At 41.6% G+C, this 14,874-nt stretch overlaps 1 protein-coding gene across 1 annotated transcript in view; it reads left to right on the top strand.

The window, feature by feature from the left end:
- STAT6 (signal transducer and activator of transcription 6) overlaps nucleotides 1–14,554 on the top strand; it is a 335,411-nt gene extending 320,857 nt beyond the window's left edge. The window contains exons 20-22 of the mRNA XM_077483561.1: nucleotides 8,080–8,145; nucleotides 12,145–12,267; nucleotides 13,689–14,554. Coding sequence (XP_077339687.1) covers nucleotides 8,080–8,145; nucleotides 12,145–12,267; nucleotides 13,689–13,797 — 298 coding nt within the window. The 3' untranslated portion in view covers nucleotides 13,798–14,554. The remainder of the gene's footprint in view (nucleotides 1–8,079; nucleotides 8,146–12,144; nucleotides 12,268–13,688) is intronic.
- Nucleotides 14,555–14,874: the final 320 nt, after the last annotated feature.

Below are 14,874 nucleotides of genomic sequence, written 5' to 3'. Positions count from 1 at the left end.
TTGCCCGACAGAAAATGTTCTATGGAGCATACACACGGTCGGACTTTCTGACAAAAAGCTCACATCCAACATTTGTTGTTGGAAAGTCTGATCGTGTGTACGGGGCATTAGGCCTCATTCACACAGACAAAAAGTGTCCTCTTGTGGTAAGTACACTGCAGATATTCTCATCCAGGATCCTAGTTGTTCTGATCACTGGTGGCTGCTAAACCTGTACAACTGAATAACAGGTGACAAAATGTCCATCTTGGTGTTGAAGATAATAATCCCTGCTTCTGGTCTAGATTCAACAGGAGCTTTTATATAGCAGGACATGTGGTATTAGACTCTCTCTCTTTCTCATCCCTCCTTCTGGGTTCTCCAACCCAACAACCAAATTGGTACTTTGTGTCTCTTTGGGCATATGGACTGGTACTGTGAAGTACCTTTGATTGGAGCACTGATAAAATAGATTGGGATAGTTTGGCCACTGTGTAATATAACACCCAAAATTAGGAAGGACCAAGTAAGGGCAAAAACACAGCAAAGGTATCAGTGGCAGCTGGTGAGGTTTTAGGATTGGGCGCCAGACCCCGCCCTTCCTTTTTGACCCTTGCCATAAATCCCACCCCTTATAGAATCCACTCACTCCATCCCCCGTATTCCACTTGCTTCTACCCATAGTGTCAGGAGTGTACAGCTCAGCATTACAGAACAGCAGTATACAGCCCCAGCATCACAGGACAGGAGAGGACAGGAGTATATAGCTCAGCCTCACCAATTAGGGTATAAAGCTCAGCATTACAAATCAGGGTATATACAGTTGAGCTTAAATACCCTGGCAGAATTTATGAATTTTTGACCATTTTTCAGAGAATGTAAATGATAACACAAAAACTTTTCTTTCACTCATGGTTAATGTTTGGTTGAAGACATTTATTATCAATCAACTGTGTTTACTCTTTTTAAATAATAAAGACAACAGAAACTTCCCAAGTGTCCCTGATCAAAAGTTTACATACCCTGGTGATTTTGGCCTGATAACATGCACACAAGTTGACACAAAGGGGTTTTATCATGGTTATGCAGTAATGTGTGTCTGTCAGCTCACCTTTCCTCCTGTGTTCACCTTTAGAGGCCAGCCACCCTCACCTGACTATTTAAATAATCTTCCCTCAGCATAGCTCCACTCCGGCCTCCAATTAGGAACATTATATTAACCTGGGCATTGCAAGCCAACCTTGCTGATCAACCATTGTGTATTCACTGTGTGTTTGGCTTCCTGTTTCCTGCTTGCAGTGTGCTCTAAGTTTGTCTCTGTTACCGACCTTGGCGTGTCCCCGACCATCCCTGTTTGCCTGTAACCCTGAACCATTGGCGTGTACTCTGTTGTTCCTGTCTGCTAGTCGCCCTGACCTCTGCCTTATCCCTTTACTATCCTTGTTGTTCCAGCCTGCTGCTTCCTTCTCCTGTAGTCTACCGTGAGCGTGAGCTGTGAGACCCTAGGTACCGTGACCTGGAGACAGACTGCAACACAGTCCATCTTCACCACTAGATGCTCTGGTGAATCTATGCTCTAGCTCCCACTGGAATCGGTGTTAATGATCCAGTAGACCTGCTTCCTAAACCTCCCTGGGTTCAATACGCAGCAGTCAGTCCAAGGGTCTGATATCTTAGTGGTGCACTCCTGACTATGGACCTATGAAGTGCATCTGTTACCTGGTTTCAGGTGACCTGACAGGTTTGAATGGCTATTAATGGTAACCATCCTCACTTGTGATCTGTTTTCTTGTAATTAGTGTGTGTGAGTATAAAGGGTCAATGAGTTTCTGGACTCCTGACAGATCCTTGCATCTTTTATCCAGTGCTGCACTGACGTTTCTGGATTCTGAGTCAAGGAGAAAGCAAAAGTATTGTCAAAGCAACTGCAGGAAAAGGTAGTTGAATTATATAAAACAGGAAAGGGATATAAAAAAGATATCCAAAGTATTGATAATGTCAATCAGCAGTGTTAAAACTCTAATCAAGAAGTGGAAAATTAGGGGTTCTGTTAAAACCAATCCCTGGTCAGGTAGACCAACTAAAATTTCAGCCACAACTGCCAGGAAAATTGGGATGCAAAGAAAAACCCACAAAAAACTTCAGGTGAAATATGGGACTCTCTGAAAACATGTGGTGTGGCTGTTTCAAGATGCACAATAAGGAAGCACTTGAAGAAAGATGGGCTGCATGGTCGAGTCACCAGAAGAAAGCCATTAAAATGACAAAAATATCCCACTGGAGTTCAAAAGACTGGTATAAAACCCAAGATGTTATATATTGCAGTTTAACAATCATTAGATGTGGTGGCTGCATTCGTTTTGTCTGGGAAACAGGGTAGTGTTAGATGTACTAGCAGATTTAGCAACACTAACAAGTTGAAGCCAAACTCACTAGCCTATGGAAAACAGGGTCACATATTCTCCACATTTCAGCACACTGGACTCCTCTACTTTCTACTATGCTGTCTAAAGTCAACATGGGAAAGAGAATGAGGAGGACACACTCTGACACACTGGGGGGGGGGGGGGTTTGACACATGGGGGGGGCTCTGAGTCACAGAGGGGCTCTGACACACAGGGGGGTTCTGACACATGGGGAGGCTATGACACACGGGGGGGTGCTCTGACACACGGGGGGGGGGGCTCTGACACAAGAATTGAGTTCTTCTCTTTTTGTAAACCTGCTCTGCAAAGTACAAGACAGGTTTACAGCATAGCCAGGTACAGTTTGGAAGGCAGAGCAGTGGGGACTCACATGGAAGAAAACTGACATCCATCCTGTGAGATCTTCATGTTGGGAGAGCTGTGTGATGTATGCAGGGGGCGGGAAGCAATGATCGGGAATGCACTGTTGTGTTGTCTTGCTCCGTCCACCTGTAGAGGAGCTCTCAGTGTCACAGCCCGATCCAGCCAGACTGATGAGAAATCAAGCCCAGGAGAGTGAATTCTTCTCCCTCTGTGCCAGGATGTGGTTGCCACTGTAGAGAGGAGGCAAGCAATATGTATGGGCGCATCCTCAGTCCACTTTTTGGGCAGGCTGTAGCATTGAGCGGAGCCAAAACCTAAATATTCTCTGCCCATATTCCTGTGCATGCTGCTGCCAGCGACTCAGCGCCCCCTCCCACACCCTGCCCAGGGCAGCCGCCCCTCCTGCCCACCCCTTGTACCGGCCCTGGAGACAAGCCTCAAACCTTCTGGCACAAAGTAATTTGGAGTGATGAGACCAAAATTGAGCTCTTTGGCCACAACCATAAATACTACATTTGGAGAGGAGTCAACAAGGCCTATGATGAAAGGTACACCATTCCTACCGTGAAACACGGAGGTGGATCACTGATGATTTGGGGATGGTGGCAAGATGAATGCAGTATGTTATCAAAAAATACTGGAGGAACATTTGCATTTATCAGCCATGAAGCTGCGCATGGGACATATTTGGACATTCCAACATGACAATTATCCAAAACACAAGGCCAAGTCGACCTGTCATTGGCTACAGCAGAATAAAGTGAAGGTTCTGGAGTGGCCATCTCAGTCTCCTAACCTCAATATCATTGAGCCACTCTGGGGAGATCTCAAACGTGCAGTTCATGCAACACAGCCCAAAAATTTACAGGAACTGGAGGCTTTTTAGCAAGAGGAATGGGCAGCTTTACCGTCTAAGATAAAGAGCCTCATCCACAAATATCACAAAAGACTTCAAGCTGTTATTTATGTTAAAGGAGTCAATACACAGTATTAAGAACTGGGGTGTGTAAACTTTTGATCAGGGTCATTTGGGTAGTTTCTGTTGTGATTATGATTTAAAAAGAGTAAAAAATGACTTCAGCCAAACACTAACCATGAGTGATGCCGCGTACACACGATCAGACTAACCGGCAGACTCAGTCCGGCGGACAATCCGCCGGACTTTGCAGCGGAGGTCCACCGGACTTTCCAAAGGAACGGACTTGCCCACACATGACCATACACAACCGGACTTTTCCGGCGGACTAGGTCCGGCGCACAATCCACCGGACTTTTGGCAGAGGTCTGCCGGACTTTTCAAATGAACAGACTTGCCCACACATGGAGTAAAGTTCGTTCATTTTGAACGTGACTTGAGGTACGACGGGACTAGCGAAGGAAGTCAGTGTCGCCACCTCCAGCATATCAGTGCAGTCTTATCAGTGCCCATAAGTGCAGCCTCAGTGCCCATCAGTGCAGCATATCTACACCCACCAGTGCCCATAAGTGCGGTCTCATCTGTGCCCATCAGTGCGGTCTCATCTGTACCCACTAGTGTAGTCTCATCCATGCCCACTAGTGCAGCCTCATCTGTGCCCACCAGGGCTGCCTAGCTGTGCCCATAAGTGCCACCCGCCTGTGTCCATCACTGTTGAAATCTTGAAATCAAGCAGAAGAGCCTCACTGGCTCTGAACTTCATTTTTCTCGGCTCGTCGTAGGTGTTGTATGTCACCGCGTTCTTGACGTTTGGAATTTCTCTCAACATTTTTTTGACCGCGTGTATGCAAGACAAGTTTGAGCCGTCGGAAAAAAAAACATGGATTTTGTTGTCGGAATGTGCGATCGTGTGTATTTTTTTTAGAATAGGGTAGGGGTTGCGGCCACTGGGTCTTATACCAATCAACAAAAGCATTAATAATGATGTAGTTTACTAAACTAACATTGTCCCAGGTAAGGATCTGGACGGGCTCATTGTCACTAAACTAGAGAGGTTGTTAGTGGATCAGGGACAGGGCAATGATCTGGAAGAGCACCATGCTGTTGTATCGGCTAAACCTAATGCCACGTACACGTGACCGGACCTTCTGGCAGAAAAGGTTAGATGGAATCATTCCGTCAGATATTCCGATCGTGTGTAGGATTTTTCTTTTAAAACATTCAGATGGACCTAGAAATAAAACATGCTTTAAATCTTTCAGATGGAATCAATTTCTATCGGGAAAACCGTTCACCTGTATGCTGGTCCGACGGACCAAATACGATGCAAGGGCAGCTATTGGCTACTGGCTATTGAACTTCCTTTTCTTGTCCTGTCATGCGTCATAGTGTTTGAAATGAACAGACTTTTGTCCGATCATGTGTGGGCAAGTCCGTTCGGCCGTAACTCCGTCAGAACTCCGTCAGGAAGACCGCCCGAGTTTATTCTGGCAGGAAGTCTAGTCGTATGTACACGGCATTAGGCTATCTCAAGTCGTGAGGAGCTCCCTTTAAGAATAACAACCTCTAGAGCTTCAGTGAATTAATACACCCACATCCCCAGTAACATGAAGGTCCCCAGGAATGTCTTAAGCGTGGATTCAGGTTACTAGTTTATGACAGAATTTCATATACTGGTTGCAAATATTTGAAGAACTCTGGACGGCCGCACTCCAAGATAAATTCAAATGCCTTTTATTTGTGAAGCAGAATCAAACAAAAGTGGGTCACAGAAAAGCAACAATAACTAACGCGTTTCACACTACCAAGAGTGCTTACTCATAGCTCAGCTCATAGTGCAGGCCATCCAGGGTTCTTCAATTATTTGCAATGAGTATATGCCGTGCCTGCACCTGGGTTTCTCCATTCCTGGAGGGCCTGTTTTCTTGAATTTGTGGACATACCTGGAGCGGTGGTTCTCTCACATTTAGAAATTCATAATATATATATATATATATATATATATATATATATATATATATATATATATGGAAATATTAATTGTTATAATGTGTCACATCTACAAAATGCTCAATACCAAAATAAACAACAAAAAAAGGAAAAAACAAACAAAACACCTGAGTGGGACTTTTTAGGCACAAACAATAAGGAAATTACACACACTCATAAAGATACAGTATAAAAATATAGTGCAAATCTTATTGTACAAAATTATTTTGACAAAAACACATTAAGATGAATAAAATAGGCTGACATTGTAATGGTGTATTGCAACTAGATGTTTTATGTGAATGTTCTGTGGACCACATAGCCTGAGATGTTTAATAAAAGCTGGACCCTTATGAGGTAACTCTGTGGCAAATCAAAGCATTTCAATAAGCTCTTACTCTGGGACACCTAGCAACTCTCTTATCAATGATGCATCAGGTTATATTTTATTTTGCGATCTTTTGAAAAAATTCCTTTGGGTAGAAACGAATCACTGACATCTATTTTTAATTCCCCGGGCCTTTAGCTGCTGCTCAGGTTTTTTGTGTATTGACTTCCTCTGGCTAGCTCTGGCTTGGCATTTTGTTGTATTTCTCCATGTTCCAAAATGGTAGCAACTACACTTCCTGTGACAATACAGGAAGTAATGCAGGAAGTGAGTTCAGTGGCGCCAGTAATATGGTGGCCCTTGTTTGGACCATGAGCAGCCTATACAGGTGCACAGAATTTGTTAACTGAGCATCATTAAAGCGGAGTTCCCCCCTAGTGAAAAATTAAAAGTTAGCAGCTACGCATACCGTAGCAGCTGCTGACTTTTAATATTAGAACAGTTAGCTGTTCTGGAATACAGCGATGTTGGCAGATGTTTGGTGTACAGGAAACTGGCAGTAAAGCCCTGCAGCTTTGCAGCTGGTTCCCTACTGCGCAAAAGTGAAGTGTGCTGGATGGCCTGTCGGTGGGGGAACATGGAGAGCGGCTGAATTTATGAGCATACCTCCCAACTTTTTCAGATGGGCATGAGGGACAGCTATTAGCAAAACTATGTAGGCAAAGGACACACCCTCTGTCATGTCCTTTGAAGGAGAATTGCACAAAAATTAATTATTGGATAAACCCACAAGTGCTTTTTTACCACTACTATTCTTTTATATTGACTTTTGCAATTTTCAATGCAGCAATTTAGAAACTGGATGAAAGGTTTAGCATTTTATATATAAATATATGGATCAGACCAAAATGAGGGACAAATGAGGAGGAAAGAGGGACAGAGGGACATTTCTCCAAATGAGGGACGGTCCTCAAAATCAGGGACTGTTGGGAGCTTTGCTTGTGAGTAATCTCGCCGCTGCGAGATCTCTCAGAAGTGGGGACAGGTACCTGTCAAAAACAGTCAGATAAGCGGAGCTTCCACTTTTGGGTAGAATTCCAGTTTAATTGGAACCTCCTCCCCTTTTGAGATCTATATATGAACAAGTGTCAATATAAAACATCTAGTTGTAATACACCATGACAATGTCATCCTCTTGGTTTGCCCTCACTGTGTTTTTATCAAAACATTTTTTTGTACAACATTTGTAATATATTTTTATACTGTACCTTTATAAGTGCTTCAACTCTGGAACGTTCAGTTGTTGTATGCCTGGGTGCCTCTTCCTCGGCATTCAATGGGTATACTAAGCGCAACGTATGTTAACGAAATAGTGCACCTTCCTGTGAGTGTGGTAATGCACTGCAACACAACAGGCATTAAAAGGAGGGATAGCCCTAGCCATTCACTTGTAATCTATATCGAAAATGCTTTGCCTTCATCCCTGATCCCAATAATATAAACTGTCAGTGAAACAATTACAGTCAAAACTTTGTCAGTTTTTGTATGTGTGTGTCTATGCATATTTATAGAATGTTAAAATTTTTCCCTATGAAAGTTTAATTGGTTGAGAGGGATCATAATCTTAAACTGGGCCCATACAGGCAATCACTAGCAGTTACTAGTACTAGCAATTAATACATGCTACGCTCCACTGTCCCCTATGTGTGTGTAGTTTCAATGCTATTTGCTATGGATTTATCAAAGAGTTGATCATGGGTAATGATCGCTTTTGCATAGGTTGGCTGTGAGCACCCAGTCTTCCTCTGTATGCAAGGCACAGGCGGTGGCTGGTAAAACATTAATTTCTCTGCTAGAGCAGACATAACTATTATTTACAGGAGAAAATGCATACAAGGGACACAGCCCATTTAACCCCTGCTAATAATGCAGGTGAGAATGCAGTAAGCTAACGATTTCACTACTGAGCACTTACATTTACAAAATTGTATTTCTAGAAAACAAGACATATAGATACTAACATAAATCTATTAGGTAACTGGTTACATCATTCAAATTATGTTGTGTTCATGCTTTAGTCCTCCAGTTGAGTTGGGTCCGCCATTTCTACCTCCAATGCAACAAGATCAATCACCATTTACTAGGTAAGTGTAAATACTGTGCTACATATATATATATATATATATATATATATATATATATATATATATATATATATATATATAATATAATATATCACAAAAGGTAGTATACCCCTCACCTTTTTGTAAATGTTATATTATATCTTTTCTTTTGTGACAACTGAAGAAATTACACTTTACTACAATGTGAGTGTACAGCTTGTATACCAGTGTAAATTTGCTGCCCCCTCAAAATAACTCAAAGCACAGCCATTAATGTGTAAACCACTGGCAGCAAAAGTGAGTACACCCCTAAGTGAAAATGTCCAAATTGGGCCTAAAGTGTCAATATTTTGGGTGGCCACCATTATTTTCCAGCACTGCCTTAAACCTCTTAGGCATGGAGTTCATCAGAGCTTCACAAGTTGCCACTGGAGTCCTCTCCCTCTCCTCCATGACGACATCACGGAGCTGGTGGATGTAAGAGACCTTGCGCTCCTCCACCTTCCGTTAGAGGATCCCCACAGATGCTGAATAGGGTTTAGGTCTGGAGACATGCTTGGCCAGTCCATCACCTTTACCCTCAGCTTCTTTAGCAAGGCAGTGGTCATCTTGGAGGTTTGTTTGGGGTCATTATCATGTTGGAATACTGCCCTGCGGCCCAGTCTCCAACTTGAAGTCGCCCCTAGTCGCCTCAAGTCATGCGACATGATAAAATCAATGTAAGTGAATGAGAGCCGTCTTAATGCACACTACTGAAGTTGCTCTGACTTCAGAAAAGGTTCCTGTACTACTTCAATCCGACTTCTAGGCGACTTGTACCCATTGATTTCAATGGAAGTCGCCTCCAAAGTCAGATCGTGTCTTAACTGAAGCAACAAAACAGGAACAGAAAATTATTTTATTAGGCAAAACCCTCCATCCCCCCTTCCTCCCACAGAGCTGATTGTTGTTTGATTGGCCACTGGAAAGTCACTTGTCCAGGAGGCGACTTGAAGTCACCTTACATTGTAGCAAAGTGTCATTTCTTCAGTGTTGTCACATGAGTGAGATACTGTATATACAGTATATATAAAAATAAATAAAGCAATCAGATATATCCCAGTGGTTCCATCTTGATTTTTGTGGTTTATCTGTCTCCCAAGCCTCCATTGTTTTTAAATATACAATCCAGGCAACCAAATTCTACTTTCTTTACCACATTGTGTCAAGGAACAATGAAGAAATTGTTTGTACAGTCAATCACTTCATCCATACTATTGTGTTGCAATCATACACATGCTTACATAGTTAGTCAGGTTGAAAAAAGTAAATTTCATTCAACCAATAAAAAAATAAAAAATAAAATAAAAACCCTCCATTACACATTCTCCACCAATGACTCCCCCAGTTATACTCCTCCTAGAATGTATAATGCATTGAATGTTTTTGGCCCCCAAGTGGATAACTTTACATTTATCATCATGAAACCTCATTTATTGACAGTGATGGACTTTTTAGGCATAAACACAAATTCTTTAAAATAATTTTAACAATGTTTATTTATAAAAACAAAAAACATCAAATGCCTCAGAGCATAATGATTACACTGTCTAGTGCAATCTAATTACATCACAATTAGACAAATGACTCATACATTTCCATTTTGTTATGATATATATATAACATAGGAGAGAATAAAAAAAGAGTAAAAAAAACCAGAAAAAATTATTTTTTAAACCAGTGTATCATGGATGACTCAGCTCAGGGATGCTCTACATGTTACGCGTTCTATAAAACGCTTCATCGGGAGCTTATGACGTTTTTATTCCCTATGGATAAACGAGGATCGTCTATACAGAGGTGGGAGTAGTAGTATAAGCTTTAAAAGGCATACAGCTAGTTGACAGGAAACTCCAAAAAGGAATAAAAAATAATTTTAAGACGTTACCCAATAATCCTCCAAGGGTTGTACTCCTCCAGATGCACCAGTCCAGGGGTACCCCAAAATAAAAATGAGGATTGTATCACAGTGGGTGGTTATATATATCCCTTGATTGTTTCCAGTAGGAGTGAGAAAAAGGCCTTCCCCACTTTTGCTGGCCACACTCCGGGGCAGCAGCTGCCCATTCACCTTGAATAGGCTGCATTAACACAAAGCATGTTAACAAACTTACATGCGTTAACACAACACAGTGGTATAAAGGGGCCCTTAGACAATGAAGTTCTGAGAGGAAAATGGAGGGTCATTGCTCACCGCTATCTGAAAATACTAATTATCTGTCTTTCTCTGACTTCAAATTGTCACGACCCAGAACAAGCCTGCAGATCATGGAAATCTGAGTTTAGTTACACTCTGCATACATGTTCTAGGTCAGTGACACAGAAGGTACTGAAGCTATCAGATCAGCATTTGCAGAAGGAAGAGTCAGGTTATATCAGCCCTCATATTATTCTGGTATAGGTTTCTTACTTAGTGTTACTAAACCCACAACAGGGGGGGGCTAATCCTCTGCATTGTGTAAAAAGGCTGTTTGATCCTGTCTTCTCTGATCCTCCCCTTCTTGTACTGTCTCCAAAACATGTCAGAATAAGACAGAATAAATAATGTCAAGCTGTACATGCTCAGTTTGGTGTGTATTGCTACACACAGGGCCAATCAGCACTGTCCAGACAGAGGGTCATGGGCCCTGCATCCTTATAGGGCAGCCAGTGCATTATGAAAACTCCTCCTATAAGCTCTAACTAATAACTGATAGAAATCACAAGACTCACTGAGAAAAGGTATTTAGCAGTTTATATTTATTAAAATAATTGCATTTCCATGTTCTGTGTACTGTAATGTCTTTTGACGTCATGGGCTTTCAGTGGTTATATCTAAATGATGCCTGAGGCCACAGACATCATTCAGATATTGCCATTTTCAGCCGGCGATTCCCTGCACCATAAGAATGATCATAGCAGCTGTTCCGCCGCTTGATCGTTCTTACGGGCGGCGGGAGGGGACGCCCCCCCTCCCGCCGCCCTCCGGTGCTTCTACCGACTCACCGTTTCCATCGGTGAGTCGGTCACAGGATCTGCCGGCCCCAGCAAGTAACCATAGAGATTTTCGGTGGACTAGATCGTCCCCGGAGTCTCTATGATCGTTCGGAGGCCGGGTGCGATGCTATGACGTCACGCCTGGCCTCTGTATTCAAATTAACGGTGCCGATCTGGCTAGGAAGCCAGGATCGTTTTTTATTTATTTTTATTTTTATTCTTCCCAGCCTAGAGGTGAGATATGAGGTCTTATTGACCCCATATATCACAGTAAATATGTCCGATCATGCCATATTCCTATTACAAGGGATGTTTACATTCTTTGTAATAGGAATAAAAGTCATCAATTATTTTTTTTATTTTTTTAAGTGTAAAACAAAAAAAATAAAAATAAAATTAACAATAATAAAAAAAAAATTAAAGTACCCCTGTCTCGTGAGCTCGCACACATGTGAGGTATCGCCGCAAACGTTAGAGCAAGAGCAATAATTCTAGCCCTAGACCTCCTCTGTAACCCAAAATATGTATCCAGTAAAAATATTTAAAGCGTCGCCTATGGGGATTTTTAAATACCAAAGTTTGGCGCCATTCCACGAGCGCGTGCAATTTTGAAGCGTGACATGTTGGGTATCTATTTACTCGGCGTATCCTCCTCTTTCACATTATGCAAAAAAATTGGGCTAACTTTACTGTTTTTTTTTTTAAGCATGAAACAGTTTTTTTTCTGAAAAAAACGCATTAGAAAAATTGCTGCGCAAATAAAAAGTTGCAACGAGCGCCATTGTATTCTCTAGGGTCTTTGCTAAAAAAAACATATATATATAATGTTTGGGGGTTCTATGTAATTTTTTTAGCAAAAAAATTAGGAATTTTACATGTAGGAGAGAAATGTCAGAATTGGCCTGGGCGCGAAGTGGTTAAAAATCTGAATGGAACAATTAGCTGGTATAGAATAAATATGAATGTATGAATACATTTCTTTAATTGTTCTCTTTCTGATTTTAGGTATATGTCCAGTCCTGAATATGCTGTAATGGAGAGAAACCCAACATGGACCCAACCTTTCTATCAGGAGCCACCAACTTATCACACAGGCATATCCCCGACCTATCCCGGTGGCGCAGTAATGTAAGCTGATGAGAACACCTTGACATTGCTGCTGTTCTTTATGAATATAGTATTCAAGAGTAGGTGGTGGTTCTTAAAGAATAACTGTTACTGGAAGTTAGAAAGGCTTGTTAAATCCCCCAGGGAATGTGCACCTAGCACTTGCCCCTGTTAAAATCACTCTGGTTTAGAAGCAAAATGCTAATTTTATCAATGCAATGCTGATTGTAGCTCCACCCCAGCCAGAAGCACAAATTATGGGCGTTCATGTGGGAGAGTTACAGGCAGAACGGAAGCTTCCATCTCGCCCCCCCCAATGCTGCAGCACTTTTTGTTATACATGCCTGTGCCTCCTCTGCTCCATTTATGCAAATAAAAGGCTGAACCTGAAACCTCCCATAACCCCTTCTCCGTTCTGCAGCCATGTATCCTCTGCAACTGTTAAATGACTGAACCCGCAATCTCCTCTTGTTCCACTTGTTTTAGGACATTTATTCCAATGAATGGAAACATAAAGCTGGGATGAGAAAACCCTCATCACGTGATATGCAGATAGCATTATACAGAACCCATACTGCAGCCTGCAGTTTATGAGTCACAAAATGCATGTGCAGTGTGAGGGAAAACTGTCGTGTACATGGAGAGGAGTATCAATTCTCTGCTATATGTAAATTGTAGACCCCCCTAAGTCATTGACTCTTAACTCGCTGCAGCTGAAAAAGCATATAAAAACAAACATGCACAAAGAAACATAAGTTTTAGGTGATTTTAGTAGTAGAATTTCACTAACATAAATCACCTTCAGGGTTCAATTTGGATTTAAAGGGGGTAATTATGTTTGTGACTTTGTGTTAATTAACGGTGAGGAAAGGCACAGAGTAATGTCACATACACCCCATCAGAATTTTGGTCGGCAAAAGCTCTGATGGTTTTCTAGACGGAATTCTGACGCGATTTCACTCAAGCTGTCTTGCCTACACACGGTCACACCAAATTCTGACCACCGAGAATGCGGTGACGTACAACACGTATGACGGGACTAGAAAAGGGAAGTTCAATAGCCAATAGCTTCCTTCTCATAGTTGAATCTGAGCATGCGTGAGTTTTTGCACGTCGGAATGGCATACACATGTTTTTGCACATCGGAATTTCCAATAGAAACGTTTTCCGTCTGAAAAATTGAGAACATGCTCTCAATCTTTTGCTGGTGGAAATTCAGACAGCAAAATTCAGATGGAGCATATATACGGTCGCATTTTTTGACAAAAATCGGTCTTTTGCTGAGCGAAATTCTGACTGTGTGTACACGGCATTAGAGAAATGGACGTATATTAATGAATAGGCAGAAACCTACCGACTTTTTAGTCGAATTCAAAAATCAGCAGATTATTTGTTAAACACCATTGGTTGATATTTATCATATCTTATTTCTTTTTAATTAGGACTCAGCTTGAAGAGGTATTGGACATAATAAGCAGTGATGCCAGCCAATCCAGCTTTTCCCCTCATACTCTGCTTCCAATGGATGAAGACCCTGGCTGGAGACACTGAGTCAAGCAAGCTGCAATCTAAACACTTATGAACTGAACCACCTTTTACCATGTATATTCTGGGCCAAAAGAGCAGCTCCGGACCAATCATTTGTCAAGACAATCGCAGCTGTAAAACTCAGACCAGTTACTGGTTAATTTATACAGGATTTGTTGAGACTTCAATTACAAGCATCCATTTCTAATGACACCATGGTTACTGTTCCAGACAGAACTTGATTTATCATGTATGGCAGTGTATAGAATGACACAGCGTAAGAAACTAAAACTAAACTTCCACTGTCAGTGTCTTCAGCATTACGTTCTGTGAAATGATTCATCCAGCAAGTGGTTGGCTTTAGGAATGCGTGAGAATGAATTCTGAGCCCACGCAGCTCAGCCTCCTACCTGCTCTGAGGCTTTCTGGCATGCAGTGGGTTTGGTTTTACGGATTCTGGCGCTGAGTGTAGGCATCGCTACCAAGGCAGGCAGATGTGACCTTTTCTAGGCCTTGTGTGGGAGGGCCATCAAGCCACCAAATTCTTCAGACCTTGGAAGCATGTTTGTCACAGGCTCTGATATTACAATATCACAAAATAAAATAAACTACTACATGAATGTATTGTTGAAGTGACAATCATACAGCAATATACTTGTTAATGAGTTTGCTAATGACCAAGCTGGACTGAGTGGAACATATTACAAGTAATTATCAGTACATCATCATTAACAGAAAAGGAAAATGTATATATCATTTATAAACTTTTTCGTTTGAAGAATGCATGGTTTCCTACTTTTTCTTTTAAAGGGTTAATCCACCTATAAATATTATTTTATTTCTCTCAGGGACTCTATAAGTGAGTTTCAACTTTTCCCACCTGTTGCAGTCATTATGAGTAACTCTCAATCCTCTTTTTGATTTTACATTATAATATTTATTTACCATATTTAAGGTATATAGTGGCAATCAAATGAACAGCCATTAAGGCCCATCTACAGCATTACTTTTATTTTCATAAAAAATGTAATACCCTACAACAGGGATATGCAATTAGCTGACCTCCAGCTGTTGCAGAACTACAACTCCCATGAGGCATAG

This window comes from Lithobates pipiens, unplaced genomic scaffold, assembly GCF_037356315.1.
Source record: "Lithobates pipiens isolate NorthernLeopardFrog02 unplaced genomic scaffold, aLitPip1_a1.2 Scaffold_16, whole genome shotgun sequence".
Taxonomy (NCBI): domain Eukaryota; kingdom Metazoa; phylum Chordata; class Amphibia; order Anura; family Ranidae; genus Lithobates; species Lithobates pipiens.
This window is presented reverse-complemented; position numbering and strand designations above follow the sequence as displayed.